General features: G+C 43.1%; 1 protein-coding gene across 4 annotated transcripts in view; it reads left to right on the top strand.

The window, feature by feature from the left end:
• Positions 1-14,114, top strand: part of SETBP1 (SET binding protein 1) — a 382,992-nt gene that overhangs the window by 179,250 nt on the left and 189,628 nt on the right. For all 4 annotated transcript variants that reach the window (XM_033177871.1, XM_033177872.1, XM_033177874.1 and 1 more), the window contains exon 3: positions 8,535-8,588. In XM_033177871.1, coding sequence (XP_033033762.1) covers positions 8,535-8,588 — 54 coding nt within the window. The remainder of the gene's footprint in view (positions 1-8,534; positions 8,589-14,114) is intronic.

Genomic DNA, 14,114 nt, shown 5'->3' with positions numbered 1-14,114 from the left:
CGTGCCACTGCACTCCAGCCTGGATGACAAAAGTGAAACTTCATCTCAAAAAAAAAAAAAAAAAAAGTGTAAAGAAAGGAAGGGAAGGCATTTTCCCCGTGAGTAACTCATGCACATATTAAAGGCAGTGTGGTCTTAAAATGAGGTCTGGTCATGTGTTCAATCCACTCCTAGTAGGAGAAGACTATCTTAGCATCTTTAAAGAGATAAACTGCTTAATTCTCTTTCCCCAGGTAAATTCTGTTAACACTGAGAATGGCTTTCTCATATATGTAGTATCCTTCTCTGTTAAAATATGGATTTGCCAAATTTCTTTTTTACAAAGCTTTAATTTAAATAGATCTTAACATGGAAGTCCAATATAATATACCAATAAAAGTTATGTTATTCTGAATAAAGAGGGGTTAAGAGCCTGGAACTCCCACCTCAGTGCCTCTCACTCACCTCACAATCCCCAAGGCCCTTCTGTGAAATTCAGGGCTTCGTAGGGTACAGTTTGAAAACCACTGTCTTGTGGATTTCTTTCTTTCTTTCTTTTTTTTTTTTTTTTTTTGAGACAGAGTCTTGCTCTGTCACCCAGGCTGGAGTGCAGTGGCATGATCTCGGCTCACTGCAAGCTCCGCCTCCCGGATTCACGCCATTCTCCTGTCTCAGCCTCCTGAGTAGCTGGAACTACAGGCACCTCCCGCTATGCCTGGCTAATTTTTTTGTATTTTTTTTATTTTTAGTAGAAATGGGGTTTCACCATGTTAGCCAGGATGGTCTTAATCTCCTGATCTCATGATCTGCCCGCCTCGGCCTCCCAAAGTGAATTTCTTATTCATCATTCATTTCAGAATGTTAGATACATCATGGACAACCTGATAGAGCTCCCAACAGCATACATACCCAAGGTAGCCAGAGGCTCATAAGATATTATGATGTAGTGAAAAAGAACCTGAGTTAGCCAAGCCAGGCTCAAATACATTCTATCACCTACTAATCCTGAATGAACCCCAGAGGCTACTGTAGTCTCTTGAACCACTTTTGACTGAAATGATTAATAAATGCTGATATTAACGTCCATGTCACCAGTTTCTACCAGATTTACCCTATGTAAACTTCTCACCCATAACCACAGAAGATGCCCTACATAAAATCCAGTTTTCTTGAATCTAAAAAAAATTCTATGTCACGTTTTAAAAGGGTGGAACAAACTTCTGTAGGTTCATTAAGTTCAAATAAGTTTCTTTCGGTTTATTAAGTTCAACATAAAACAAGACTCATCATCTTCGTGAGTCTAGATCAGGGCATTCGGAGGTCTCGTCTTTCATGTGGTCTCTAGTTATTGCTCCAATCTGAAAGGTGGAGGATAAAAGACATTTCCACCCAGAAGTTGAAATAGCTATGACTTGGACAGCAAGCAAATGTACACCCCACTGTAAGAGCATGGGTTGTATGTGCCAAGATTACACATGGAGTCTTTAAAAATATATATAAAAGCTCTTTTGGCTCCATATCTGGAGGATTTTGTTAAAGATCTCACCTGTAAATATTAGAACCCCATCATTTAAAGAAGCAATAAAAGAAAAATATAAGCAATCAAGACCAGGCTTGCTTGGAGTTATGTACAAAGTTATTATTAGTCATCCTTGTTGCTCTTTAGGAAGGGAGCCTAAAATTAAGACTGTAGGTGTCAGTGATTTCAGGTTTAACCTTTAAAATTTCATGAGGCTGAGAGCATTTAGCAAAAGGACACAGTTCAGCTAGGATGGCAATTTTGAGTATATAACTTGCTTCTTAGGCTGGTAGGAAACGAGCCCCTCAGTCTCTATACTACCCATCCACTGCCACCCCCACCCCAATGCCTTGGCCATTAGAACTAATGCCTTTTGAATGGGAAGATTGTTTACTATTAGTTAGGGTGTGGATTTGACTTCAGCCTCACTGGAATGGGGAACTCATGTAGCAATCTGAGTGGCCATCTGTCCAAATTCCTATTTGTAAGCCAATAACAGATCCATAGTACAAGACTGTCTCATTGTCCTCCCCTCTGACCTTCTGGTTATTAGTAGAAATTCTTCCACAAAGTGTAAACAAGCTCTTAGAGGTGTGTATTTTGAAGGGACAGAGGAGATAGTGTCCTTCTATCTTTTCTCCAGCCTTGAGGTGACAGGGATGCTTTAGGGTGCTGGCAGGGCCAAAGGGAAAATGGCATTCATTTCATAGGTGGTAAAATGAGACCTGCATAGTAAATGATCCCATGACAGATCCCATATTGAGTTGCTGCAGAACCAGGGCTATGACTTAAGTCTTTTTTTTTTCCCTCCGAGTCCAGTGCTCTTTTGTATGACAGTGTTTCGCTTATCCTTGGAAAGAGTGGCAACCTATTGGTTCCATTTTACCTACCTTATTTTCCAGTTTCCACATTTCCTTCTGTGATCCCAATGGATTTGTGGTCTCCTTCATGGTTGGTCATTTCAGAACGTTTTGCTTGGTAGAAGCCCTCCTTAGACCCCTTTCCTTTTCTCTGTCTTGACCCCCAACATATCTGACAATTCTTCCTGCCTGTTTCAGAGTCCCCAGTACCCAGTATGGCTGGATATTAGAAACTTTCTTTAGATTGCATACATACAGTTAGATTTTTTGTTTCTGATTTTTCACTGGGTAAGTCACTTTTTCTTTCTGTGCCTCAGTTGCCTCTTACAATGGAGAGTGTGGGGCTAGTTCATCTCAAGCAGCCCCCAGCACACATATGATTAGATGTTTGCCTCAGCTTGCTGGAACAATTTTCCTTACCCGTAGGCTGTTCTGAACTTTTTTTATGGGTTGAAGGGTTGGGGTGGGCCTGAGTTCAACTTCCATTCTAGAGCCAAAGTAAGAAGTGAGTAACACTTTACACAATAAAGAGGGAGAAAAAAAGGTTCATTTCCTACATTGGAAATAGAAATGAGGGCAGATTGAAAAGAGTAGAGGTGAAGGAGAAGGCTTACTAAATGAAAGGATGGTACATTTGAGGGTAAATTTGAAAATGGGTCGTTTGCTGTCCTCAAGGCCAGCTTCACTCTGTTTCTTTACCTACCTACCTAGCTACCTATTCATCAATCCATCTGTCCATTCATGTGCCAGCATCCTTTGCTTTGGCCCATAAGAAAGGAGATATCTGGGAAGAGCAAATGACTTGGAGTTCCCCAGGGCCACCAGTCTTCAGCTTGTCCAGCTGCATAAGATCCTTCTGGCCAGATGTTCAGCATGACCCACACCCTGCCTTTTGTGTCAGTGTCCCCCTTCCCGATGCAAGCATCTGCATTCAGCCAGAGCAATTGGTGCAGATATGTGAGGCCCCACTCTATCCAGATGGAGTACGCATTTTTGATAAAGGGCCAGCAGAGGGGACATGACGTTTGTTGCTGGGGCAGGAGGACAGAGGGGAAAAAATGGAGTCACCTCCTCCCCTCCTGTGTGAAAGTTTAGAAGCTATAGACATTTGTAGGGAGGAGGGCAGCTGTTTAAAGGGATAGCTTTAGACTTGCAGAGGTCACAAGGGAATGCTGGATGCAGCTGTACCATGGGTAATTTTGGGTGGGAGATACAAAGAGAGAATCCCATTCAGAGAACAGAGTTTGAAAAAGACCAGGGAGCAGAATGTCGCTGCTTAGGAAGCTGAAGGGATTTCCACTCTCGCCTCCTTAGGGCCCCACAGCATCCTTCATCTCCCTTCAATTCTCCTTGTTCTCCACCCCTCCCCTCAAGCTCAGAGAGATAGAGAGAGAAAATAAGAAAGCACCATGAATTTATGCCAAGAAAGAAACTGCAGCTTCTCAAAAATGGAAGGCAGGGTCATCCTCCTAATATTTTGAATGTGGACTGTTCCAGAGAGCAGCAAGACGTGTCAGGAATGAGATTGTTCTGAGCAGGGCCCCAGGAACACTGCCGGGCTCCACTAGGGAGATGAAAGAATTTTCTCCTTCCTTTGCCTTTTAAATGTAATTCTGTCTGCCCTCTCCACCCCGCGCACCCTGTCGACCCTCTAGCTGGGAGCGGTGCAGACATTTAGCCATTCTGGGAAAAGACAGGATCCTTTTCATTAACTTCAGCCTGATTGGAGTCCCTAGGGCCATGGCAGATTTCATTTTCCTCCCTCTCTGCCTCCCTGTCTTGGATCGCCCCCAACCACCAACACAGCAAGGCTACCATGAGCAGTGAACTGTTTCCCAATGGGATGGAGTGGAGATAGGGTTCAAGCAGGGGAGGCAGTAGAGAAGGGTCTGGGACGTGCGCTTTTCAAGGCAGTGACTTTGAGGAGGGACATGTATACTTCCTCCCCATGCTTCAATTTCCCTTGGATTTCTGAGCAAATCTATCCCAGCTTTAGGGTAGAAATCAGCAGCCGGTTATGTCTGGTTGTCAATGATGGACTGGACAGGTATACTCTCTAGTGGAGGTTTCTGCAGAGGTGCTCGGGTTAGCAGACTCGACCAGTCCCATTGTTAACTAGCAGTGTGATCTTGAAAATGTCACTTATCAGCTTCTTCTGCAAAATAAGGACTTAGTCTGGAGTTTTAAGGTATGTTTTAGTACCAAACATTGGTTTTCAACTGAAGTCGCATACAAGAACCAGGGAAAAGCAGAGCCACTCTGAGTGAAGGTAGAGAGACAGGCACGGTGTGGGCCCTTTGTCTACACATTTTCTCACCCCAGTTTCCCAGCAAAGGTGGCTCCTGAGCCCACTGGGGACACACTGATTTTCTCCTCTTCTCCAGGGGCCTCCAACTGCCTCCCCCAGGCCCTGACACTAAGAATGGAACTCTTTTGCAATATCCTGAGGTAGGTGGTCTGTGATCTTTTCCTTTATTTCTAATCCACACTTGAGCACCAAATATTAGTGCCTGACGTTCAGCTGTTTCTCCATCCCTTGGTGTGGAATTTTTAGACTTACGGGAAGTAATCTGCTTTGAAAAGGGGAGTGCTCAAGATGCAGGGCCTATGTTTGACCCAACAGTCCATGCATTTGGTTAGAGCGTGGTTAGAACTCAGAAAGACCAAGAAGGCAGAAGGCCAGAAAAGCCAGAAAAGCAAGGGGTCCTGGCGTAATGGTGAGGAAAGACACTGTTGTACATACCGTTTTCAGGACTCATTGCGAGGAGATGTCACAAACCTTGCCTTTGGTTGTTTCCCAGATCAGATAACACCTTCAATGCATGCTAGTTTGTGAGTTAAACATTCCAAATCTCCCAAGTAAAGGAATCCAGATAGAAGTTATTTGAGTTCCATCCCTGACATTATATCCCTGCATCCTCCCACACATCATCAGATGTGCTAACACATCTGAACTGGGATGGGTCCATTTAACATTCTACTGTTTCAACCAGAGCAAGGGGTGAGACCCTGATCTCTCCCTGGTGATGGATTTATTCACCATTCAGCTTCTTTCCCTTTTATGCTGTTCTTCCTTAAATTTAACCTCGAATTTCTACACTGAAGCAGCACCCAATATTCTTCTGGTAAAACCTGTAGCGGCTGGAGAAGAGCTTGTCCCCAGTGCCTGAGTTGATTAACTCATTCAATTATTTGAGTGCCTGCTTCACACAGCAAATGTGCTAGGCACTAAGTGCTGTTTCCTTTTGTTGGCTTGGAAGATATCTTTAGCCTGCCTCTCACACTTCTGTTCTCTAGGCTCAGCAATTTAGGTATTCTGGTCCTCACCTCTGGACTGACAATATTTCCACTTTCCTTTTAAGTCATTCGACAATCAGGTTATTTAGTGACTAATTGTATGTCCAGACTCTTCTTAACACGTTGAGGTATGCAAAACTTACATAAGATAGAAGCCATAGTCTTTTTAGACAGGGTCTTGTTGGGCATGTTCTTGTTAGGTGAAAAATAGATGAGTAAAAATACATACAACAGCACGAAACAAAACTAGGAAGATCTCTGCCTTCTGCACGCCCAGGGTCTGAAGAATTTGAGCTCTGAATCTAATATGCTAACATATGTTGGTGGGCGTGTTCCTGCACAGGTCACTCTCATGCCCGTACCTCATCCCAGCCTTTTATTTTCCCTCCTTTCCAGCTCTATCCCAATGTTGTGCCCAGCTCAAGCTAAAGGTAAAGGTTTACTGATAAACTCAGATGAGTAAATGGTCATTATCAATTAAATACAAGCATTTCTGCAAGGAAGAGTTAGTTAAGGGTCGTTCGTGGGGATGCATGTTTTATGTTACTTTCTGTGGCTCATTTGACTAATATTCTGGCACTCAGCTTTTTTCCTGTGCCACATCTCAACAAATGGTCTCTGGTGTGCTATAATTCAGAGGCATTTTATTATGAAAATGAAAAAGCATGAGCTTTGGGAAAATACAGTTGGGGATTTAAATCCCAAATACATGTACTGGCTGTGAAACCTAGAAAATGTTACTTAGCTTCCATAAGTCTCAATTTTCCCATCAGAAAAGAGGAGATACCTTCTGTCTCATGGAGCAGTTGTGAATATTAAAAATGAGAAATTACATAAAGCAGCACCTAGAATGCCAGCCACCCAGGTGATCCTCAATGTATCCTAATTCCTTACCTTTCTCCTTAAGGTAGGCTATGGCTGGCACTTAACAAATGCAAATAGAGGTGTGTTAGGATTGGCCATTTCCTTTTTCACATCTTTGCTCTTGCACCTGCTCCCACCTGAAGTGCCTTGCCCTACCACCTTTCCAGTGAATTCAAGGCCAAATGCAAGCTCCATCTTATTTCAACAAGCCCACCCTGACTGCTCTTGCTTCATTTCCCCAGTTTGATGCTCACACTCGACTACACTCTGCTCCCACTGATGTACACGTGTCTGCATGTCTGATTCTTCCACCAAACTATAGGTTCCTTGAAGGCAGGGACTAAGTGTATCATTACATTTCACCCTTAATTCCTAGCAAGTGGCCTAATGGGTTGTGGCTTGGCTGTTTCATTACAATCAGAGGGGTCAAACCAGCTCTCCACCAGGATGGTGCTGCCTGCCACCAAGACACCTTCCACAAGGGGAATCTAGCCTGCAGGATGGGGAATGTGGGGGTGGGGAACAGCAAAGTGTTCACCTTCTCCACCTCTCTTCTGCTGGATCCTAGCTTCAACATCACTTAAGCACCATTTTTGGCAGTCATTTAAGGAAGCTAAAAAATCCAGTTGAGCTTTTCTGAAGGCTGGAGGCCCTGGGGCTCAGCATGACTTCTTCTCTTTCTTGACCCAAACAAAACATTGTTACAGCAAACATGAAGTCTTTCCTATTTTTCACAAATGCTCTCCAGGCCTAACAAAGCTAGCAGTCATCCTCCTTGAATCAAAATAAGCATCTGCCCTTTTTCTCTTTATCTTACACTTTCCCAGCATATATTATAAGAATGCGATTATTTTACTAATTAATCATATATTTTTATTTAACTTTTTTTGTGCAAAACCCTGGAAAGGATGCAAAAATATTTAAAACCTTAACTTTAGTCTTTAATATTGATTAAACACAGAGGTGCAGAAAGTCTATATAACTGACTCTTATTCTTTTATGTTGTGTATGATTGTTTGAAGCATAAATGATAAAAACCTAAATAGTGTATAAAATCATAGGCAGCATATGACAAAGGGAAACTGAGTCACATGTAGCTGTGAAGAGGAGAGGGTCATTTTTACTGAGCTCATTTTTTTTTTTTAAAGAAAGAAAAAACGGTCAAGCACATTGGCTCATGCCTGTAATCCCAACACTTTGGGAAGCCAAGGCAGGCATATCACCTGAGGTCGAGAGTTCGAGACCAACCTGACCAATGTGGAGAAACCCCTGTCTCTACTAAAAATACAAAAATTAGCTGAGCATGGTTGCGGGCACCTGTAATCCCAGCTACTTGGGAGGCTGAGGCAGGAGAATCACTTGAACCTGGGAGGCAGAGGTTGCGGTGAGCTGAGATCATGCCACTGCACTCCAGCCTGGGCAATAAGAGTGAAACTCCATCTAAGAAAGAGAGAGAGGGAGGGAGGGAGGGAGAGAAGAAAGGAAGGAAGAAAGGAAGAAGGAAGGAAGGAAGGAAGGAGGAAGGAAGGAAGGAAGGAAGGAAGGAAGGAAGGAAGGGAAAACTCTCTTAGAGGAGATGGACCTTTGTTTCTGAAGCAGTAAGTCTTGTATCACAGACCACTTTGATAGCAGGAAGAAAGCCAGGGCCCCTCTCTCTAAGGAAATACATACATCTATAGATTCACACATACTTACAATTTCAGGGAGCCATGGACCTGATGAACTCCATCCATAGCCCATGGTTCCTAATTTAAGAGCCTCTAAAGAACTGATAGCACACAGAAATAATTTAGAGAGAGCAGCAAGAGAGAGGTGATGAAGTCAGAGATGGAGCACAAAGTGGCAAGGCCATTGAGCCTAGATTCCCAGTCCAGAAATCTCACATTTGTCTTCTGCAATCCCACTTCTGTAGCTCTCATCCAGGCTATGGTAAGTCCATTGCTGGTCAGTTGTCATGGGGATACTGTATGCAAACTGAAAAGTGTCACTGAGAAAATTTCTTTGTTTTTTTCCAGCTCCTGACAGCCAGTGACCTTGCAGCCAGTGACCTCAAAGGATTTCAGCCACAGGTAAGTTCCACTGATGCTCTTATGAAGTTTGGAAAAGTGAAATGCTCCACAGTTTGGTGGTCAACAAGCACCCTTGGGGCCAGGACAGAAATCCCAAACTTGGATTTCTAGCTTCTTTCCCTCGAAATGCTAACTGTGAGAATGACCTGGTAGCTTTCTCTCCTCCTCCAGCTCCTCTCATTCCAGCATGGACAAAACCACCTCTTTGGCTCTTTCATTCCTAATATTGTATAGTGGAAAAATATATAGAGATCAAGATGCTCGGAATGTTAAGTGTTGGGGATTCGGCTTAGGAAAGGGTTAAACCAAAGGCGGCAGAGGGTGGGATGGGGTTGGGGTTCTCCCCTGTATTTCTCTTTTTGGACAGGACACTCACATTTCTGTAATCTTTGCGGCAAATGCCTCACAGTCAAGGCCTGACAGCCAAGTTAATCTCAGACTCCTGCAGAGGCAGACAGTTGAGGTTGGCTGATCTTGGTCAGGAAATGGGCCGCTGTTATCTCTGGCCAGAATGGTATTTGGAGGTTACTACGGGCAAACTGTGTGAGGGTGTAGGCAAGGGTTTTCTGGAGACTTTTTTGCAGGGGTGAAGATGGACATCATCCTCCCTGTCTCTGGAAAAGAAGTCTACACACAAACATATAAATACCAAGACACATACAAATCTCAGCTATACAAAAGCCCTTGTTTGCTCACATAGAGCCCAGTATAGGTAGAACGTATATATAAAGAAAGAGAAATCCAAAGGTGATCATTAGGGGACTCGGCCCTTGCCCTGTCCCCCTTGCAAAATGAAACTTTCTGTCACCCTTCAGCTCAGTGCCTGCCTCAAGGTCTCAGTGCTGTACCTTTGTGGGAAAATATATTATAGCTAATGGCGGTGAACTTCCAGGGGTCAGCAAATACTTTTCTAATTGCAGGAGTTTCATATATTTGGGAATGTTTTCTTCTTTAAAGGTGTTTCACATCCAGGAGCCCACTGCACCCTCCCTACCCTTCTCCCAGGTGAGCCACATCCTGTGTGTACCCGCTCACTGCTGAGGAACCTGAGGACCCAGTCCTGATGCGCAGTGGCCCCAGATCACACAGAGAGCTAGGAACAGGCGACAGTGGGAGGCCAGAGGAAGAGAATTAACAGAATCAAGGGCTTCATTGGTGGGAATCAAAGATGGATTCACATACCAGTGTGGGGTGTTGTCATCCCATCTTGTTGATCTTCCTGTCTGGAAAGTAGTGAGTTTTTAGACAGACGTGGTCAGTAAGCCTTTTTTGTCAACCATTGAAAACTGTTAATTAATTACTTATTCACATGTTTACGCAAACTTCCAGTTTGGCTAAGGGAATGTGAAACAAAAACAAAAGAAAATCCACATTTACCACCTACCCCACTCACCTCTGCACCTACGCTCATACATGGTGGCAATGCCAGCTAATTATTTTGTTTTAATCTGAAAATTTATAACGTTAAAGAAAATTGTGTGGTGCCGTTTTACTGCTTGAAAAGGACACCCGGTAGAGACTGAGTTTATTAGAGTTGTGTGTGTGTGTGTGTGGTTTTGGCATGGTTTCCTTCTGAGCTGAACACGTTCTGTCCATGTTTGTTGACCTACACTTTTAGATATTAGATTTAAACTAATAGAGCAAACTTTCCAGTGAAGGAGAATTTAGATATATTTAAGGTTCGTGCATAACATTTGAGAGCATGATCCTAGAAAGGCAGCTCCCAGGCTCCCCCACAGCCAGCCCCACAGCTTCCAGTGCAGATGGCTCGCTCCTCTGGTTCTGTTCAGCCCTTCCATGTTATTCCATTTGTGTATCATCCCCCTGAGGCTAGAAGCATAAATACATATTTTTCACTCCTCAGGATGCCTGTTCTTGAGGCCAGGAAGTCCTGGGAAACTTGTGGCCAGGGTGTAATGCCCAGATCAAAGTTAATTCTCTAGTGAAAGGGTTAGATGTGTCTCTGGTCAACACCACCCTTTTGGGTGCTTTTTAAAACAGAAACAGAAAGCTATCCACAGGCTTTGCACTGCCCCCTCCAGCCCCACTGCACCAAACTGCTGGCTTCTATTGTTACTTTTCCCCTTCTCTCTTTGGGTTTTAGATGAAACTGAGTCCCACACAATTATTCATGGGTGTGTTCTCCTCCAGGACCCATCATTGACTGTCAGGAGGGGACTCCCTGAGGACCCCTCCCAGGGATAACTATCTGTCCTCTCAGCTTTTGCATGGTGCCCACTTACCACTTGAATGTAGAGGTTTTCTGTTTGTTTTTCTTGATGCTTGTTCCTGCTTTAGACTCTTAAGGAAGATAGTTACAAAATCTTCGATGATTTTGAATGTGTGTAGAGTCGAGTCTGTATTGAGCTAGCTTTTCTGTTCATTTGTCTCTGTCTTCTCTCCGCATCCAGATAGAGAAGAGGAAGGTAAGGAAGTGAGTATCTGCCTTTCTCCTCATGGTTATTGGTTACTAAAAATGCCATGCTCATTCCTGGAAAAAAAAAACACGTAACTTTTCAAGATGAGCCTGAAAGCCCATTCTTCTAAGGTATTATGTTTTAGTGGGGGGTGGTCTCTGCAGAGGCTGGTGAGCCCGGCCTCTGGGCCACAGGGTAGAGCTTCTCCTAGAGTCAGGCTGGTGCTGGTAGGCGGGTACTATTCTCAGCAAGGTTTAAAGGCACAGATGGAAAAGCTTCTCAAATTCACACCTAACCCACCCTAACTCTTCTACCTCCAAACACATCTCCTTTTACTTTCTAACATCCTGTTCTTGCCTTTTGAAGCAACAGACACACTTGAGTACCCTCCTTTCTAAGCCTTTGGGTTATTGGAAATGAGAACCCTCACTTCCTTTTGTCGGACCAGTCCCCTCCATTCCTAAGAGGAATAAGAGCTGACATTTAATTCTCTTGAGTAAAAGCCCAATAACTATATGCTTTCCTCTGCATTTTTCTTTCATTCTTTTTTTCCTCTAATGTAAAAGTTGTAAGTGTCTATTGTAGAAATTTGGAATATACAGAAAACCATAAGAAAGAAAATACCCTATTATTTCACCTCAGAAACATACACAATGACGTTTTGGCGTGTAGTCTTCCAATCTTTGTTCTACATAGACACACACATCTATTTTTTTTAAAATGGCCATATTTTATATGCTTTTTTGTTACCTTATTTTTTGTTGGTTTGCATGCTTTCCACAACACTGGAAAATCTAGCAGCTAGCCATGCTTGCACTAGTTGTTAGTACCGTCATTCATTTACTAGTCCCCTCTTGCTGGACATCCCATTCCTTTTGCAGGCTGAGATCTCCAGGAGCAATCCAAGGCAAATGCTGGGATCCAGTGCCTTCATCCAGGATACAAAGAGCATCCAAGGCTTCTTGGCATTTATTTATTTATTTACTTTTATTTCTCAGTTTCTACAAGAATGTGCAGGCTGCTTAAACTTTGCAGTAAAGTGCCCGTGGGTGATGCCCACATGCTTGTGCACATGCTTACGAGGTGGGGAATGTGGTAAGGAGATAGCCATAGCATGGGCACGAAATTCAGATGCATGTCCTGCATGCCCAGCCACCGTGTCAGAACAGTGATGTGACAAAGAACGTCCCCCACAGAGGAAAGCACAGACGAAAGGATTTGGTCCTCACCTGCTATATAAACCCTCTGTTGTCTCAGAGAATAGGACACTTCCTTTAGGAAAAATGGAGTATTATTTCAAGTGCAGGGCAAGTGTAGTGGCTGCCTATGAAGGGTGGCTATTTTTAATGAGTTTCTAAAATGTCAATTGCTACTATGGTCAAGGGCACGCTGTGGTGAAAGGTGAGAAGACGGTAAACCAGAACACACAGGAAAACATGTTTTAGTGCAGAGAAAACAGAACTTTCAGTCACTTAGTTGCCATTTCATTCAACAGGCATCCATGGAAGACCTTTCTGTGGCGCTCCCAGCTATGCACAGACCCTTCCCCAGATGTTGACAGTTCTGGAATGTTCTGCCACCAGTGTTAGCTTTGTGACCCTAACGAAGTTACCTAATGTCTTTCATCTTGATTTACTTTATTAAGCAAAGGAGTTGTGCAGCTTATTTCACAGAGAGTATGGGCATCGATGAGATAATGCATGTGAAGGTAGCCTTGTATGCCTGAAATGCACAGTGAGGTATTGTTTTCTTCCACTAGAGAAGTGCAGAATAAATTAATTAAAAATTCAGATGTAGAAGAAATTATATGTCTATGGAACAAGCAGGGAAGTCTTCCCGACAGAGGTCTTGTTGTACCTGCCAGGGTGGGTGAGAAGAAAGTGAGGCGGTGGACTTATTCCAGAGCAGGTGAAGTGTGGATGAAGGCTGAGACCACAATGCGGTGCTTGGGTATATCTGAAGGCTTGCAGTGATTTAATTGCAGAGCCTCAGAGGAGACCATGGTGGGAAATTATATGCAAATTAAAATGGGGCCAAATTTCAGGTCTTAAACGTCTTGAAAATGAAATAATATATATTTTTTTAAAGTCCAAAAAATAAATTGGACTTAAAAATTAACTATTATTTAAGTTTTCAGATTTACACAAAAGTTAGCATAATGTAATAAACCCATGTACCTGTTACCCAGTTTCAATGGTATGCTGCTAACAAAGCCCACATTTGTTGCATTTGGTAAGTTCTGTTGTGTAAATATCTCCATCATGACCAATTTTAAGCTATCAGTGGTTTAGCCACCTGTTGGCAAAGTCTTTGACAGTCAGCTCTGCTCCCCAGCATGCCACTGGAAGAGCTTTCACAATTGTTACCATTTTCCAAACTTGTCTATACTCTCATCTACTTTGGTTTTTAATTTTAATTATTTGGGGCTATACTTTAAAACAAATCCCAGTCATTATGTTATTTCACTGATAAATAATTTAATTAACTTATCTAACAAATAAGGGCTTTTTAAGAACAATCAGAATGCCATTATCACATCTATCAAAATTACCAGTAATTTTTAAATGTTTTCAAATACCCAGTCCATATTCAGACTTTTCTGATCATTTTTAATATATCATGTTTTAGTTGATTTGTCTGAATCAGGAAACAGAATTTGGATTTTTGGAATCTATCCTAAGACAATGGGAGGCACTGAAGATTTGAGGGCAGAGAAGAGTCAGAACCGTGATGGATGAAGGTTCCTCAATGGGTAGAAGGCGTGATGAAACCAAGAGGGCATCCAGCACTCAGTCTGTGCTGTTGATCCATACGAGGAGTAGTGGGGAATGACGGTGGACTGAGGACCGTGGGGGTATCACAGAGGAGATGAATGCCATAAAGTTTGGTGGCAGAGTTAGTGGACCAGCAGCTGCTCAGTAGCTGGAGAATTTGGGATGCTGTTAACCAAAATGAGGGCCCACGAGAAGTGCAGTGTTCATTCTTGGAGTAAGAATGATTAAGTGTTCAGAGGAGGAAGGCTCAGTCCTCCTCAAATGAACCTTTACTCCACTTTCCTTAGCCCCCACAATTAGTCCTACTCATAGATCATCAGAGGACACAACCATCT

The sequence above is a fragment of the Trachypithecus francoisi genome, unplaced genomic scaffold (assembly GCF_009764315.1).
Source record: "Trachypithecus francoisi isolate TF-2019V2 unplaced genomic scaffold, Tfra_2.0 Lachesis_group19, whole genome shotgun sequence".
NCBI classification, from domain to species: domain Eukaryota; kingdom Metazoa; phylum Chordata; class Mammalia; order Primates; family Cercopithecidae; genus Trachypithecus; species Trachypithecus francoisi.
The sequence above is the reverse complement of the archived record's forward strand: the minus strand, read 5'-3'. Positions and strand labels throughout refer to the sequence as shown.